Source organism: Pecten maximus, chromosome 7 (assembly GCF_902652985.1).
Source record: "Pecten maximus chromosome 7, xPecMax1.1, whole genome shotgun sequence".
Taxonomy (NCBI): domain Eukaryota; kingdom Metazoa; phylum Mollusca; class Bivalvia; order Pectinida; family Pectinidae; genus Pecten; species Pecten maximus.
In genome coordinates this window covers 38514253-38529326 of record NC_047021.1, presented here as the reverse complement: position 1 = coordinate 38529326, position 15074 = coordinate 38514253, and the positions used below count along the sequence as shown (strand labels likewise).

The 15074-nt window shown below is 33.4% G+C and overlaps 1 protein-coding gene across 1 annotated transcript; it reads right to left on the bottom strand.

The window, feature by feature from the left end:
- Positions 1–1082: 1082 nt before the first annotated feature.
- LOC117330785 (dentin sialophosphoprotein-like) lies at positions 1083–9740 on the bottom strand. The gene is made up of 10 exons (XM_033889272.1): positions 9479–9740; positions 8723–8765; positions 6056–6085; positions 4956–4985; positions 4367–4447; positions 3534–3584; positions 2518–2547; positions 2069–2110; positions 1382–1417; positions 1083–1227 (listed from the first exon to the last, which is right to left on the bottom strand). The coding sequence occupies exons 1-9, from the start codon at positions 9569–9571 to the stop codon at positions 1389–1391; spliced, it is 429 nt and encodes a 142-aa protein (XP_033745163.1). The 5' UTR covers positions 9572–9740; the 3' UTR covers positions 1083–1227; positions 1382–1388.
- Between the last annotated feature and the right edge of the window lie 5334 nt (positions 9741–15074).

Here is a 15074-nt window from a genome sequence, read left to right as displayed (position 1 = left end):
AACAAAATGACCGCCATAAATGGCCTCTGATTTGTCAAAAATTTACATATTGTCTGATTTCAATGACATTTGTTATGAAGGTACATCATAGGACACTGGTTACTCTTGTAATCTCACTTTCGAATTTAACAAAATGGCCACCATTTCAAAGCCTCTGATTGGTCCAAATTAAGATATTGTCTGATTTTGATGAAATTGGATATTAGGTATGTCATTGGACACTGGGTTACTCTTGTAACCCCACTTTCACATTTAAACAAAATGGCCGCCGATTCCTGGTCTCTGATTGGTTGAAATTTAGATACTGTTTGATTTTAATTTAATTTGGTATATAGGGGTATTCGCATGCACTATTCGGGGACTGCAAATTTAAACTGTATGGGTTGTGTTGCCTTCGGAACAACACCCAGTCTTCGAATTGATCGAAATGTAGATATTGAGCGATTTTGATGAAAACCGTGCTGAAACAGAGTTATCGCCCCTCACTACACTTCATTCTTTCTGTGACATCCTTCAGGTGTCACCCCACTAGTATTTCTCTCTAGATCGACACTGAACTAATTGACGCCATGGATCACTAGTATATGTAGGCTAACTGGAACTGAATAAAGTCCTCAGTTTTGTAGTAAAGGTAGATAATTTGTTTGATGATGTTTTAAATCGCAAGTCACTCCCATAGAACAAAATCGAGACACCAAAACCATTGGGAAATTTCAATACCAATGATTGAAACAATAAATCCAATGGGAAAACATTTAAAGGACATAATGAGACATCAAAACCAGCACGAACACATTTAAAAGAACAATTTCGACACTTAAACAAACGGGAAGACTTCCAAAGAGAAGGAACGTGAGATCAAAACTAATGGGGATTGTTTAAAAGAATAACCGAGACACAAAAAGGGATAGGCTTGAAAAGGAGCGATCGAGACATCAAAACCAACTGGACTACAACAGGAACGGAGAGGACAACCTGTTAAAGATCCGATAAGTGAATACCATTAAAAGAACGGAGTGGTGTCTGGTTTGACCTACAACCAGAAACAGGCATTGTTGTTCATATAAGGCAAAAAAAGTAAGCACAACATATGCGTTTATTCGTTTACTTATCTGACAACAAAAGCATGTACATAAATTTGAATGTCTTCTTTTTATTTTGATGTATTTATTTGTAAAGATAGTATGTCTATTTCCGCAGCGTTCCTCTCTCATGTAATCTTCTGACCTATAAGAGAAGAAAACTTACATTACCATATCAAATCTAGTAATCATGTACGCGATTGCTGTTATCAGCCTCTTTAGAATAAACAATTGTCTTATACCAACAAAATGTTAGCAATTGATATTATATTGATTACATAATGAAATTGGGTAATTACCTCGTACCTATCGGCTCTCATTACTTTCAGTTGACTCTGTAAAGAAATTAATATATAACCAATAAGTAACAATGTGACACACGAATATTGAAGGCATTACAACATAATATCTCTGAAACAACTTCCAAATGATCACTTACTTATATTTGTCATTTAATCTTGTTTATTAGATAATGACATATCCAAAACACGGTAGATAGCATCTGGTGAATAATACTGATATGTAGAGTATTACATTAACTCAGACGGAATTGCTCATACTGTGGATGTGTTCAACTAAACAAGAATAAAACTAAACGTTGATTTAACAAGGGGTAATGTTACTGGTTTGCTTTTATTTTATGTATGTCTGACTACTTCGAAAAAAAATCGATGACGTGTAAATGTATTACTAGTGGCAAGCAGTGAATTAAAACAAACAAACAAACAAACAAACAAACAAGCAAAAAACTGAGTGACGAAATGACATCGTCAAGACCCACCATGTGATAATCTAGAAGTCCGGAATGGATTATGTTTTCCCACTATAGAAGCCAACAGAGAAGTATCTCGGTGATTAAATAAAATATTAAGATCACATACAATTTCAAGGTTAAAGTCAAACAATTTTAATTCTTCAAATGATTATCAGAGTCCTGATTTTGGACTGAAGATAAGATGCAGCATTACATAAGATAATGTATTTACCTGCGGAAATTTCGGTACTCTCAGAGCTGTCGCTGCTCGAAGCTAAACGAAATTAAATATAAAAAACAAATACATAGTATTATACATGATCATTTTGTTTCAATTTTATATGCTGACATTAATTGATGTCATATGCATTCCACTGTAAATAATGTATGTTATATTTAAACTCGTATTATGCGATCATTAAAAAATTACAAATAAGTTTGTTAAAACGTTAGGTTTTGGAGCTGTCACCATGTATAAATATTAGTTACTAACATAAGAAAGAAGAACAGAAATAAGCGAAACATATGTTTCTAAATAGCTTACACAACGTTGTTGACATGAACAATAATGATAATAAATCATGTTATGATTTTATTCGAATACACACAAATCTATTAATGTTTTTTTTCATTTCATTGTTATCTTAATTGGATTATATTGTTCATCATCATAGCTCTTACCGTGTCTTCGTTTCCTCTTTTCATCCGACACTGAAAAAAAAAAAAAAACTTACAAAATTGTGGTAAAAAATATGCCAGTGAACTTAAGCAACACTTCATCTATTTCGCTGATTACAAAACAATATTGTGATTGACATTAATGCAAATGCCAGAAACGGACAGTTATGAGTTTTTTTGTAAAAATACACAAAACTTCAAATTAAAGGGTGAGGCCTTCAGATGAAAAAAAAAAGGGGGGGGGGGGGGGGGGGGGGTTAAGTAAGCAAATACATTTACGCATCACTCTAGTGTGCGAGTTTTGCCTCTGATCAAAAAGGTATTTGAAAACAACGACACTTAATTATTCAGTACACTCTGACACTTGCAACTATTAAAATGACACATATGACGCAATGTGATCATATCAAAACGCCTGGTAAATTAGCCAATCACACATTAATGTTTCGTCAACTAAAACAAACGTTTTTACTTCGTTCACCATTTTTTCGCTATTTTGTGTTATGTTCAGAAAAACATTGCAATAAAACATTATCAAATATATTGATCACACTAGACAGGTAATGTGTGTCACCATGGTTGTTACACAGAATGTCACAATATGATCGGCCTTTTTGTAATGAGTAAGTAATTAACGAGCCTTTGTCCAAACTCGTCTAATTTAAGTGTCTAGCTTGATCAAATCATCAATACTTTATAGCCCAAATCTTCGTGTTGAGAAATTGGATGCTTATTGATTTAGATTCAAAAGCTGAGTTAAATTTAGTCTCAATGTTTTCCCTCGTTCACGGGCCGAAACCACGCAGTATCATGTCATCGACCGTTATGTCACTTCGCGCTCCATTCCGATACCCGTATACACGCCACCTAACGCAGACACACAACTAGCCTGCCCTCGGACTCTGTTCACATTTTCACGGTAGTTAATAATGATCAATACAAAGCACAATATTTTCAGCAGTGCGCTAATTTGCACTGAAGCCACAGTTTCCAATTCCGTAATTTAACTTAATTATTACCTGCGGAACTGCTCTCGTCGCTCATAGAGCTCTCAAGGCTCTCACTGCTCGCTAAAAAAAATAATGTTACAACAATACATAGTGCTATACATGATTATTTACTGTATTTAATATTCAAACTCGTCTTATGCTTTATCATTACAGAATTACAAATAGCAACGTTATCGGTAAAAAGTTAAAGTAAGTTAAAACATTTGGTATATGTTTGTAAGTTCTATTGTAGCTGTCACCATGTTTAAATATGTGGTTGTATTACTAACTTGTGAACAAAGATTAGAAATTAGCGACTTTCGACATATATTTCTAAATAGTTTATTCAAAAAGTCGTTGACACAAAAATAAATGCATAACCAATGGTATAAGTCAGATAAAAATAATGATTAAAATAAACAATTATGATATTAATCAAAATATTTTTTTCTAGAATACACCACAGATCCATTAATTAACGAGCCTTTGTCCAAACTCATATAATTTAAGTGTCTAGCTTGATCAAATCATCAATACTTTTTAGCCCAAATCTTCGTGTTGAGAAATTGGATGATTATTGATTAATATTCAAAAGCTGAGTTAAATTTTGTCTCAATATTTTCCTCCGTTCATGGTCCGAACCTATGTAGTATCATGTCATCGACCGTTATGTCACTTCGCGTCCATACTGATACCCGTATACCCGCCACCTAACGCAGACACTCAACTAGTCCGCCCTCGGACTCATATTCATATTTTCTACGGTGGTAAACAATGATAAAACCAAAGCAAAATATTTTAAACAGTGCGAAAATTTGGTACTGAAGCTAGCTTCCCATTACGTAGGTGAACTTAATTTTTACCTGCGGAACTGCTATCAGCGCTCTCAGGGCTCTCACTGCTCTCAATGCTCTCACTGCTCTCAATGCTCTCACTGATCGCCACTTAAAAAAATAATATAACAAAAATACATATTGCTATACACGATTATTTTTATTCCATTTTATAAAATGACAGTACCTGATTCTGTATGAATTCCATTGTATATACTGTATGTAATATTTAAACTCGTCTTGTGCTTTATCATAAAAGAATTAGAAAATATCAATGTTATCCGTCAAAAGGTTAAAGTTAGTTAAAACATTAGGTATGTTTGTAAATTCTATTGTAGCTGTCACCATGTTTAAATATTTAGTTATATTACATACTTGAGAACGAAAATTAGAAATTAGCGACTTTCGACATATATTTCTAAATAGTTTATTCAAAAAGTCGTTGACACAAAAAAATATATATTACCAATGGTATAAGTCAGATAAAAAACAATGATTTAAATAACCAATTTGGATAATGATCAAAATAATTTTTCTGAAATACACACAAATCTATTATTTTTTCTTCCTTTCATTGCTATTTTAATTCAATCATATTGTTCATCAGCATAGTTCTTACCTTGTCTTCGTTTCCTCTTTCCATTCAACACTAAAAATTAAAAACAAATCTCACATACAAAATTGCGCCGAAAACTATGCCATGGGCCATAAGCAGCATTACATTTACATCGTTGATTGCAAAGGAATGTTGTAGTGGAAATAAATGAAAATGCAAGAAACAGACAGTTATAAGCTTCTTGTAAAAATACACAAAAATTCAAATAAAAGGTTTGGTCTTAAGATGAAAAAAGGGGAGGAGGAAGGAGGTATTTTCGTTGGCAAATACAGACAGAAGAAATTGTAACACTGACAAACATGACATACTGTGATCGTGTTAAAACTTATTAGGTAAACATTCATCAAAGTTTTATAAACTACATAATAAAAAAATATTTACTCAGTTCGACACTTTCTCGTTATTTTGCAAACTTATCACAAAAACAATGCAATAAAATATTTAAAAATATTCTGAAGACACCACACAGACAATGTGTGTCGCCATGATTGTCGTTACACAGCATGTCCCTAGTTTTTTTTGGCCGTGAAAAAGTAAACAAATATCTTCCATATTCAGGCCGAAACCATTAAGTACCATGTCACTTCGCGCTCCCCCTGATGCCCTGACGCCACTTAACACATAGACAGTCGACTAGCCCGCCCTCGAACTCCGGTAACATTTTGTATAGTGGTAAAAACAGATCAATCCAAAGTTTTCACTAGTTTAATAACATAAATTTGATATGATATATCTGGACCATCCGAAACTGTTATTTTATTCTACTACAAATGTTAATATCCAAGTCTCTCTTTTAATTCAGTCAAATATTGAAATCACGTACAATTTTCAGCTTAAAGTCATCATTTTTAATTCTTCAAAGACTGAGTGCAAATCTCAGGTGTTATTTCATGAATGGACTTGATATAAAGTTGTTGACCCAAGTCTATTTTTTTTATACATACAAAGCTTTTAATCTTTTCCTCATTCTAATATTATAGTTATTGCCTTACAGTTCGTTGTTGTTTAATTTGAAATCTAGGGGAAAAGATAAAAATACAAAACACTCAAGACAAAAAAAATACTGTAGCGGGTTAATATGCGAATATGAAAAGAGCTCTTACCTTGTCTTCGTTCCCTGTTTTCAGGCAACACTAAAAATACAAAAAATCACACTTACAAAATTATGACAAAACATGTCATTGACAATAAGTTACCTTTTCCCATTGCCAATGAGCTACCTTTCATCTACTTGACTGATTGCAAAAGAATGTTGCAGGTTGACATAAATGAGTTTTTTTGTAAAAATACACAAAATTCAAATAAAAAGTGTTGTCCTCAAATGAAATGTAAACAAAATGATAAAAAGGATATATATTCGTTAGGAAAAAAACTCTATCGCATGTCTCTAATTTCTTATTTTTGGGGATTACCGAATCATATCTTAGTAGAAAAAACTTAATTACACTTTTGACAAATGCGACTAACACAACCGTCTGTCTCGAAACAATTTTCTTTAATTGGAATATGTTTCCAGTTTTATCAACATCTGTAAGGACATAGTGTAGCAAAATTTCCTAATAACGTATTTTCATCTTTTAATCAACTTTGAAATAAATTTAAGTAGTATTATTTTATCATGAGCGCATTAGTTTATGTAAAGTTACCATTGTAAAACTGTCTTTGAAAATAGACGACACTACCAAAGAGAACCGGGACCTGAAAGAAGGCCTTACTGGCCTCGGCTGGAGGTCAAATAAATACAACTTAGTCTTTAGCGGTCTTGTCAAAACAAAACAGAAAACGGGAGATCATACCGTAGTTTTCCCAGATTTCCTTCCTATTCAACTACATCTAGACTATTTCTTGAATTTAGGAATGCAAATCGTGTTTGAAAATCCGTAGCAGGGAAGGGCCGTCCTATTGTAACCCTCTCTATCTTCAATAGAGTTGGTGAATATTTTTTTGCGGAACGCACTTATGGTGAAAGCGACTTCGTTATATATCAACGACCAGTTTTTATGACTGAATTCAAACACACCGTAAGGAACTTGGCCCAACTGTAAGAATACTAAGAACACAGAGAAAATATGCGGTTGATACGGGGAATCTCATTGTCAATAAAAAGGTTTATGATGGTCCAAGCATTAAGCAATGTGATGATAATGATAGACAGGCGAATTCATCCATTGCTGAGTCCAGACTTTGCGACGATCATTCAACAAACAGTACGACGACTCGCGATCGCGAGAGAACGTCCATCGGTAATTCCAGCGGCAACTTCCGCACTGAAAATGGATATGACTATGACTCAAAAAACACTGTGGCGAACCGCGATTGCGAAAGAACTACCTTCGGCACACTTGAAACACCTCGGTTTCGGGTAGAAGCACTCCATCTGCTAGCAGGACATGTTTATATAGTGGACAATAGCACAGGCAGGGCAATGACATCTCGACATATCCGTAATATCATGGAATGATTCCAGATACCCATTCGATAAATTAAGTGACAATGGTTTTGTAAATAATTGCTGTGTATCTTTTGATATGTCTGTATTAATGTTTGGTAAATGGAACTGATGTTGTAGCTCTTCCTAGTTTTGCTTGTAAGTCAGTACCAAGAATAGATAGAAAGGGATTAGGTGTTGGTGTATACATTAAGGAAACAATTAAACACTTTTGTTCAATTAAAACAGTTTTCCGTGATCATTTTGTTGTTATAAAATTAGAATTTACGTGTATGAAAGATAGCAAGACTGTTATATTATAAATAATTATGTGCCCCGTATCAACCGTGCATACTATAAAGATAACGACATTGATATTATTTTGCGTTTATTGAAGAACATGTATCTATATTTGTATGTATAATGACTTGAAATACAATTATATCGGCAATAGCAGAACAATGATTATTGAAATTTAATTGTTGTCAGTGTTTTAAACAGAAAAACAGTTACAAGCAGTGATTTTATAAGAAAAGTATATTATTGGTAGATGAACTTTCCATCTCTAACATTTTTTGATTACTTTACTCATGTCACTGTGTCCGAAAGAACCAAAAAATAATGTAAACCCTAAGGGAAAACAACTTTGGAATGTAACGCGAGCGGTCTGCGAATAGTTTTGCGATATTCAGATGTTAATAAAGACAGTATTCATTTTATAACATTTTAAGGTCAAGTCGATTATGGTCTGGTTGATGAGACTTTGAAGCTATTAGAAAATTCAAAAGTTGGGAGTTCGCCCATTGTCTTTACTCTAATGCTACGCAATGGAATCCGAATAATGTTAAGGTAATTAAAAATTTGATTAATGAATCTGCTAACCAGTTGATTGACACTTGTGTAATTGGTAAAACATTGATGAATCACATGTTATCGGATTCCGTCATGCAAAACATACCGAGTTATAAATCCGGAAACAAACCTTGGTTCACACAAATAAGTAAAACTAAATACAAATAATATAAACCCACTGTCTCAGCTGAAATAAAGATATGTCTAGACCAAATCATAGATGTTTGTTGTTTTTGTTTGTTTCTTTGTTGTTGTTGTTGTTTTTTTTTTTTTTTTTTTTTTGTGTGTGTTTTTTTTGTTTTTTTTTTTTGTTTTTTGTTTTTTTTTAAATATTACTGTTTTGAAGGATGTATATCAACAATTCAACAAAACCTTTAATTGATAGTGTAAATATGAAGTGTTTGCTAAAGATGCAACATTAAAAAAAAGTTAAACGAAGTCTTAAACCAAATAACCTTAACATTCTATTAACTAATAAAACATTTCTTACCTTTCAATGACGCATCCTTTGTCTCTCCCGCGGCAACGTCCGCCTGTATCAAAACAATTACATGTAAATATGAGTTATCTGCCCCCAAAATACTAGGGAACCTTGTAATATTTTCACAACCATGAAATCTATTAACACCATATATACAGTATACATGATTGTATAACATCTATCTCAATTCCTTTCCTTAAAATTAAATCATCATAATAATAAAGGGAACACAAATATTACAATACACTTTCCTAAGATTCGTACATACAGAATGTATACGCATGCAGAATCGAACAAATTGTTTAAAAGAAAAAAAGACATAGTATTTCTCAATCAAACTTATTGAAGGAAAACAGATAAACATTTACAAGTAGTCGAAACCAAGAAAGTGATATGCATAGATAAGAAGCTTTGAAATAATTAAAGACTGATTTTCAGAATTGTATACAATTCTACAGTATAGCATACAGGAATCGTTTTTCGTTTTCCCATTTAGAAATTTGAATTTCACTGTCTCAGATTTCCTGCTTATGTTATACTCCCAGGACTTTATAACATAAATAGTTAAACCTAAACGACTTTATCAACAATGAGTTTAAAGATAAGAAATAAAAGTTCGATTTCTCCTTGAATAGTTCAAATAGTCATAAAATTAAATCATATATTGTTCAAAAGTGTCATTCTCTTGAAAAAGAAAAAGTCAGATTTTCAAACAGATGGATTTTTATTAAAAAAACCCCCAAAAAAACCGAAATGTTTACTTACGATTGTTCTCTGTCCAATCGCAGATGACTGGACGTCGTCGAAAAACGAAATGCATACCACAACGGCAATTGGAATGAGGAATGCCGACTTCATCTTCCTTCCAAACTGTTTTTTTATTTTAAAATTTGAACAGAAAGTCTGTTTGCAATAAGTACGAACTGTTTTTTTTTCTAAATAAGGTTAACTGTTTGCTTTACACAGAGCAGACCTTATTTATAGGACGGTAATTTATTTATGACGTTTCAAATATGAATTTCAAATGGGCGACACAATATGAAACGCTATCCTTGTTTTCTCCTGTAAGTTGAAGGAAAACATTAGGTACTATAACGCCTTTAGGGTAGACCATTAGATGAATTTAAAGTATGGTCAATGAACAAGATCCCTAGGCGGATACATTAAGTAAATTTAAAGGATTTAGCTTCAAGGAACTCCATTACATTTGTAATGACGTATTAACATGAACTGTTGTTACCGCTAAAGGACTTTTTTTTTTAAACTTACCTTTTTTTTGTAATTATTTTTCCCGCATCGACATAAAAAGTTTATCAATTCAAGAGTTTGCTTGGGAGGCAATCAAAGAAAACGTCAGTTTGTCATTTGAACCCGTGTCCTCAGTGATACTCTTTGATCAGTCAGGCATGTTTATATAAAGCTGGGGTACACGAAAATTTGTCACCAAGCAACGAAAGTGCTGTCACTTAAACCAATTTGCGAGTGAATGAATATCAATACAGTTAGATTTGTTCATTTCTAATAAATTAACTAACATTCCCAACGTTCCTCCATGTATTTCGATAAAGTTAACATTTATTAAGTTCAGACATTCATGAGCTATATTGAATTGCTGATTGGATAAAACAAAAAACAAAAAATCAAAAACAAAACAAAAAACAAAAACGGAAGAATACCCATTCTGAACGCATAAAAGCAAGATATGTATTTACAGAGAGATCCTTGAAGAGTTACAATACGAGTCTCAGATCTGAGATGTGCCGGATGGATAAACTCGACAGCATGTGGATCCAGTTAAATCTAAATAATGCTGCGTTCTTTAAATAATAACCGAGGAACTTACATTGGATCCACCTTGATTATACGAAGGCAAATTGACATAACATTAATACATTATTTATGTTATCCTGTAATTTGCTACAATTGTATCTGTCCTATTTTTAGATTTCACATCAACGATAAAAAAACACTGTAAATTGTGTTATGAATGGCTTTTTTTTTTTTAACAAATTCTACAACAATCCCGGCAAAGGAATAAAACAATTGGTTTACAAATGGGTTAACGATCCTGAAATGTTCGGACTGTTTTGTCGTTGATTATTTGAGGTATACGAAAATAACAAGAATACCGACAAACACATGATATAGCAAATCCATAATTGCAACTCGAAATCGATAAAACAAAGACAAAATATAAACAGAAAAAGAAGATATGTATGGTGTCTTCTGAAAAAGCACAAGGGAAAACAGACCAGGTGTTCCGGAATAGCAAGCGTTTCCTGCTTCATTGACCACTCACGTTATACATATCTAGGTCAAATCAGGGTTGAGTAACGATCTCAAATGAGAATTAAAGTTGTGACAACAGAGCATCAAATATTTTTTAAATGATATATCTGGCTATATGATTAAATCGTCCACCTAAGGGACATGTGATAAAAGTCTTCAAACGTGAAATTGGGATGTTTTTTGATATTCAATACGTTGGTGTAGATATTACAAAATAATGTAAACATCTGTAATTATCTGTTAAGATGCTTTCACTTTAACGCGAACACGCATTCAAACATATGTTTGCGAGGTTTCTGAAACGTTTTTTCGCTGTAAAAAAACAAGTGCAAATGACGAGTTTTGTCGACCGTTCATAATTTCGGTGTATGATTTATATACATGTATATCCGTTAAATGTGTAACCGTCTGGAATGTCGTTTGTACAGCCTTTGGCCTTCTCCTGGGTAAGATAACTGATCCACTTTCCACGTCATTTGAACACACACGCTCTGTATATTCTCACTATTTACCTCGAGGCAAACTCATTTTGTTGTAAATATGTAAACAAAATCGTTGATAAATGATGATAAAAGAAAGGGCATGAGGATGAAAGAAAGGGGAATCAAACTACAGAACCGTATATACAAGGGAAAGAAAAATTACGTGAAATATATACATTGTTTGTATACATAAATTATGATTATGTTTCATTATTAATGTAATAATAACGGGATAACTGTTGTTTTCTTACTTCCTGATAATTGCAAATTGGAGCGTGAAATGATCGAACCATAGCTACTTCCAGACAATTACAAAATGCCGCGTATAAGGATGAAATCACACCTTTTCCCTGACAGTCGCAAATCACCGCTTTGATATTTGTTTCTTTTTTCCCAAAAACACACATAGATACATATCACATGTAAATATACGTTTCAGTAATTTTTACAAAAGTACAGTATATTAGCACCATTCAAAACAAATTTAGAGTTGCACAGAGAAGGACCAAAATAAGTTAAACTGCATCTGCAGCTGTTTTGTGTCTTTAGGTTTCATCGGGCTGCAATGGCTCAGTCAGAAAGAGTGCCGGCCACGTAGCCTTATGTGAATGTCAGAGGAGCGTGGTTTGACGCTCCTTGCCCATGGCGGTTGATGTTTCTTGAGAAACTTAGAAATGGACCGGCATGTGCTTTAAGAGTAGTATCCTAGGGCAAGGCACTGTTTTGAATATCAAAAAAAAGAAACAATTTAAAACACGTGGCTTGAAAGGAGCACGGCTCTGCTTTAAGTTATTTTAATTTTTGTTTTGTTTTAAAAAAAATGCATAAATTTGCAATGAGATGGGGCGTATGATGACACTGTATATTTGTTGCCTTCAGATATTTGATAACTCCATCAACGCAGCCATTAAGTCGCATTCCATATTGATCTTTGATCATTTATTCATCCCAAAGGCCCTCTGTATAGTGCCGATTTTACGCAAATCGTCTACCAGAGGATTCACTGGCGTGGTTAAGGGCCAAATACTAATAGGTGAAATCGAATGTCATTATCTATTTCGCTTTGTGCGAGTGTGTGTTTTTTTATTTTGTTTTTAATTGAATTTAAAAAAAACATCGTTATATCAAACTTATTTGATTTTTGATGTTTTATATTTTATCTGATATAGATGGTTTCAAAACAATTGTAATCGTATTTCTGATATATTCAGATAAAGGTATTAGATGAGATGTGTTGCAGGTTGTAAAAGCGTTCGATTCAGCTTCAGGATAAGTGAATGCATTGTCCAACCTCGATAACAGAAATGAAATTCCATTCACATCGTGTTTATGCAGATGGTTTAGGTAAATTAACTGTTCTGTTTAAACATAATCAGATAGAACCTTGAAATTCTTTCTTAAAGTCCTCCCGAGATTAAGCTGTCTTTATCCAATTTATATTTTAAAGGCGTGGTATGGTGGTCTGGGCTACAGGCAGTATGAATGTCCACCGCATCGCAGACAAATAAAACATGAACCAAGTTTGAATGCAACTTTATGCGTTTAAAAAAAAAAAAAACATTTTCAGTCCTTACCAAATACTACAAATAATTACAACAAATACAAAAGAAAGATAAAACACATATCTAATAGCATCTAGAATTTCAAATAACTAGCGCGTGTCCCCATTACCCCTACAGAAACGAAACTTTCAAGCTTCTCTGATATCTGACAATTTGAAAAAAAAAATGTAGAAAACAGCTGCTGTAAGTAGTATCTTACAGTTAAAATCTTTTTATTTTTAGGATCGTTTTATATAGCATGGTTGTAACGATCCACTTCAAATAATTGTGATTGTTATTTGTTTGCATAATTTAAAGCTTACGTCGCATTGTTGAGGCATGTACGCAGACTTTTTAACTAAGTAATGCGGTCGTCATGGAAACAAAATGGAAGAAACGACTGTTATACATGTATATTGAAGTGTACGAAGGCATGCCTGATATTCCTGGTAGATTACACAGTTTATAGGGGAACGAATCATACTCCTCCATAATAGCCGTTCCATCTTGCATGCCTGCATTCAGACGATTAAATGTGATTAACACATTTTGTTGTAAATATGTAAACAAAATCGTTGATAAATGATGATAAAAGAAAGGGCATGAGGATGAAAGAAAGGGAATCAAACTATACAGAACCGTATATACAAGGGAAAGAAAAAATACGTGAAATATATACATTGTTTGTATACATAAATTATGATTATGTTTCATTATTAATGTAATAATAACGGGATAACTGTTGTTTTCTTACTTCCTGATAATTGCAAATTGGAGCGTGAAATGATCGAACCATAGCTACTTCCAGACAATTACAAAATGCCGCGTATAAAGATCGAATCACACCTTTTCCCTGACAGTTCGCAAATCACCGCTTTGATATTTGTTTCTTTTTTTCCCAAAAACACACAATGATACATATCACATGCAAATATAAGTTTCAGTAATTTTTACAAAAGTACAGTATTAGCACCATTCAAAACAAATTTAGAGTTGCACAGAGAAGGACCAAAATAAGTTAAACTGCATCTGCAGCTGTTTTGTGTCTTTAGGTTTCATCGGGCTGCAATGGCTCAGTCAGAAAGAGTGCCGGCCACGTAGCCTTATGTGAATGTCAGAGGAGCGTGGTTTGACGCTCCTTGCCCATGGCGGTTGATGTTTCTTGAGAAACTTAGAAATGGACCGGCATGTGCTTTAAGAGTAGTATCCTAGGGCAAGGCAATGTTTTGAATATCAAAAAAGAAACAATTTAAAACACGTGGCTTGAAAGGAGCACGGCTCTGCTTTAAGTTATTTTAATTTTTGTTTTGTTTAAAAAAAAAATGCATAAATTTGCTATGAGATGGGGCGTATGATGACACTGTATATTTGTTGCCTTCAGATATTTGATAACTCCATCAACGCAGCCATTAAGTCGCATTCCATATTGATCTTTCATCATTTATTCATCCCAAAGGCCCTCTGTATAGTGCCGATTTTGCGCAAATCGTCTACCAGAGGATTCACTGGCGTGGTTAAGGGCCAAATACTAATAGGTGAAATCGAATGTCATTATCTATTTCGCTTTGTGCGAGTGTATGTTTTTTATTTTGTTTTAAGTTGAATTAAAAAAAAATTATCGTTATATCAAACTTATTTGATTTTTGATGTTTTATATTTTATCTGATATAGATGGTTTCAAAACAATTGTGATCGTATTTCTGATATATTCAGATAAAGGTATTAGATGAGATGTGTTGCAGGTTGTAAAAGCGTTCGATTCAGCTTCAGGATAAGTGAACGCATTGTCCAACCTCGATAACAGAAATGAAATTCTATTCACATCGTGTTTATGCAGATGGTTTAGGTAAATATACATTTTTTGACTATCTTAAATTAACTGTTCTGTTTAAACATAATCAGATAGAACCTTGAAATTCTTTCTTAAAGTCCTCCCGAAATTAAGCTGTCTTTATCCAATTTATATTTTAAAGGCGTGGTATGGTGATTTGGGCTACAGGCAGTATGAATGTCCACCGCATCGCAGACAAATAAAACATGAACCAAGTT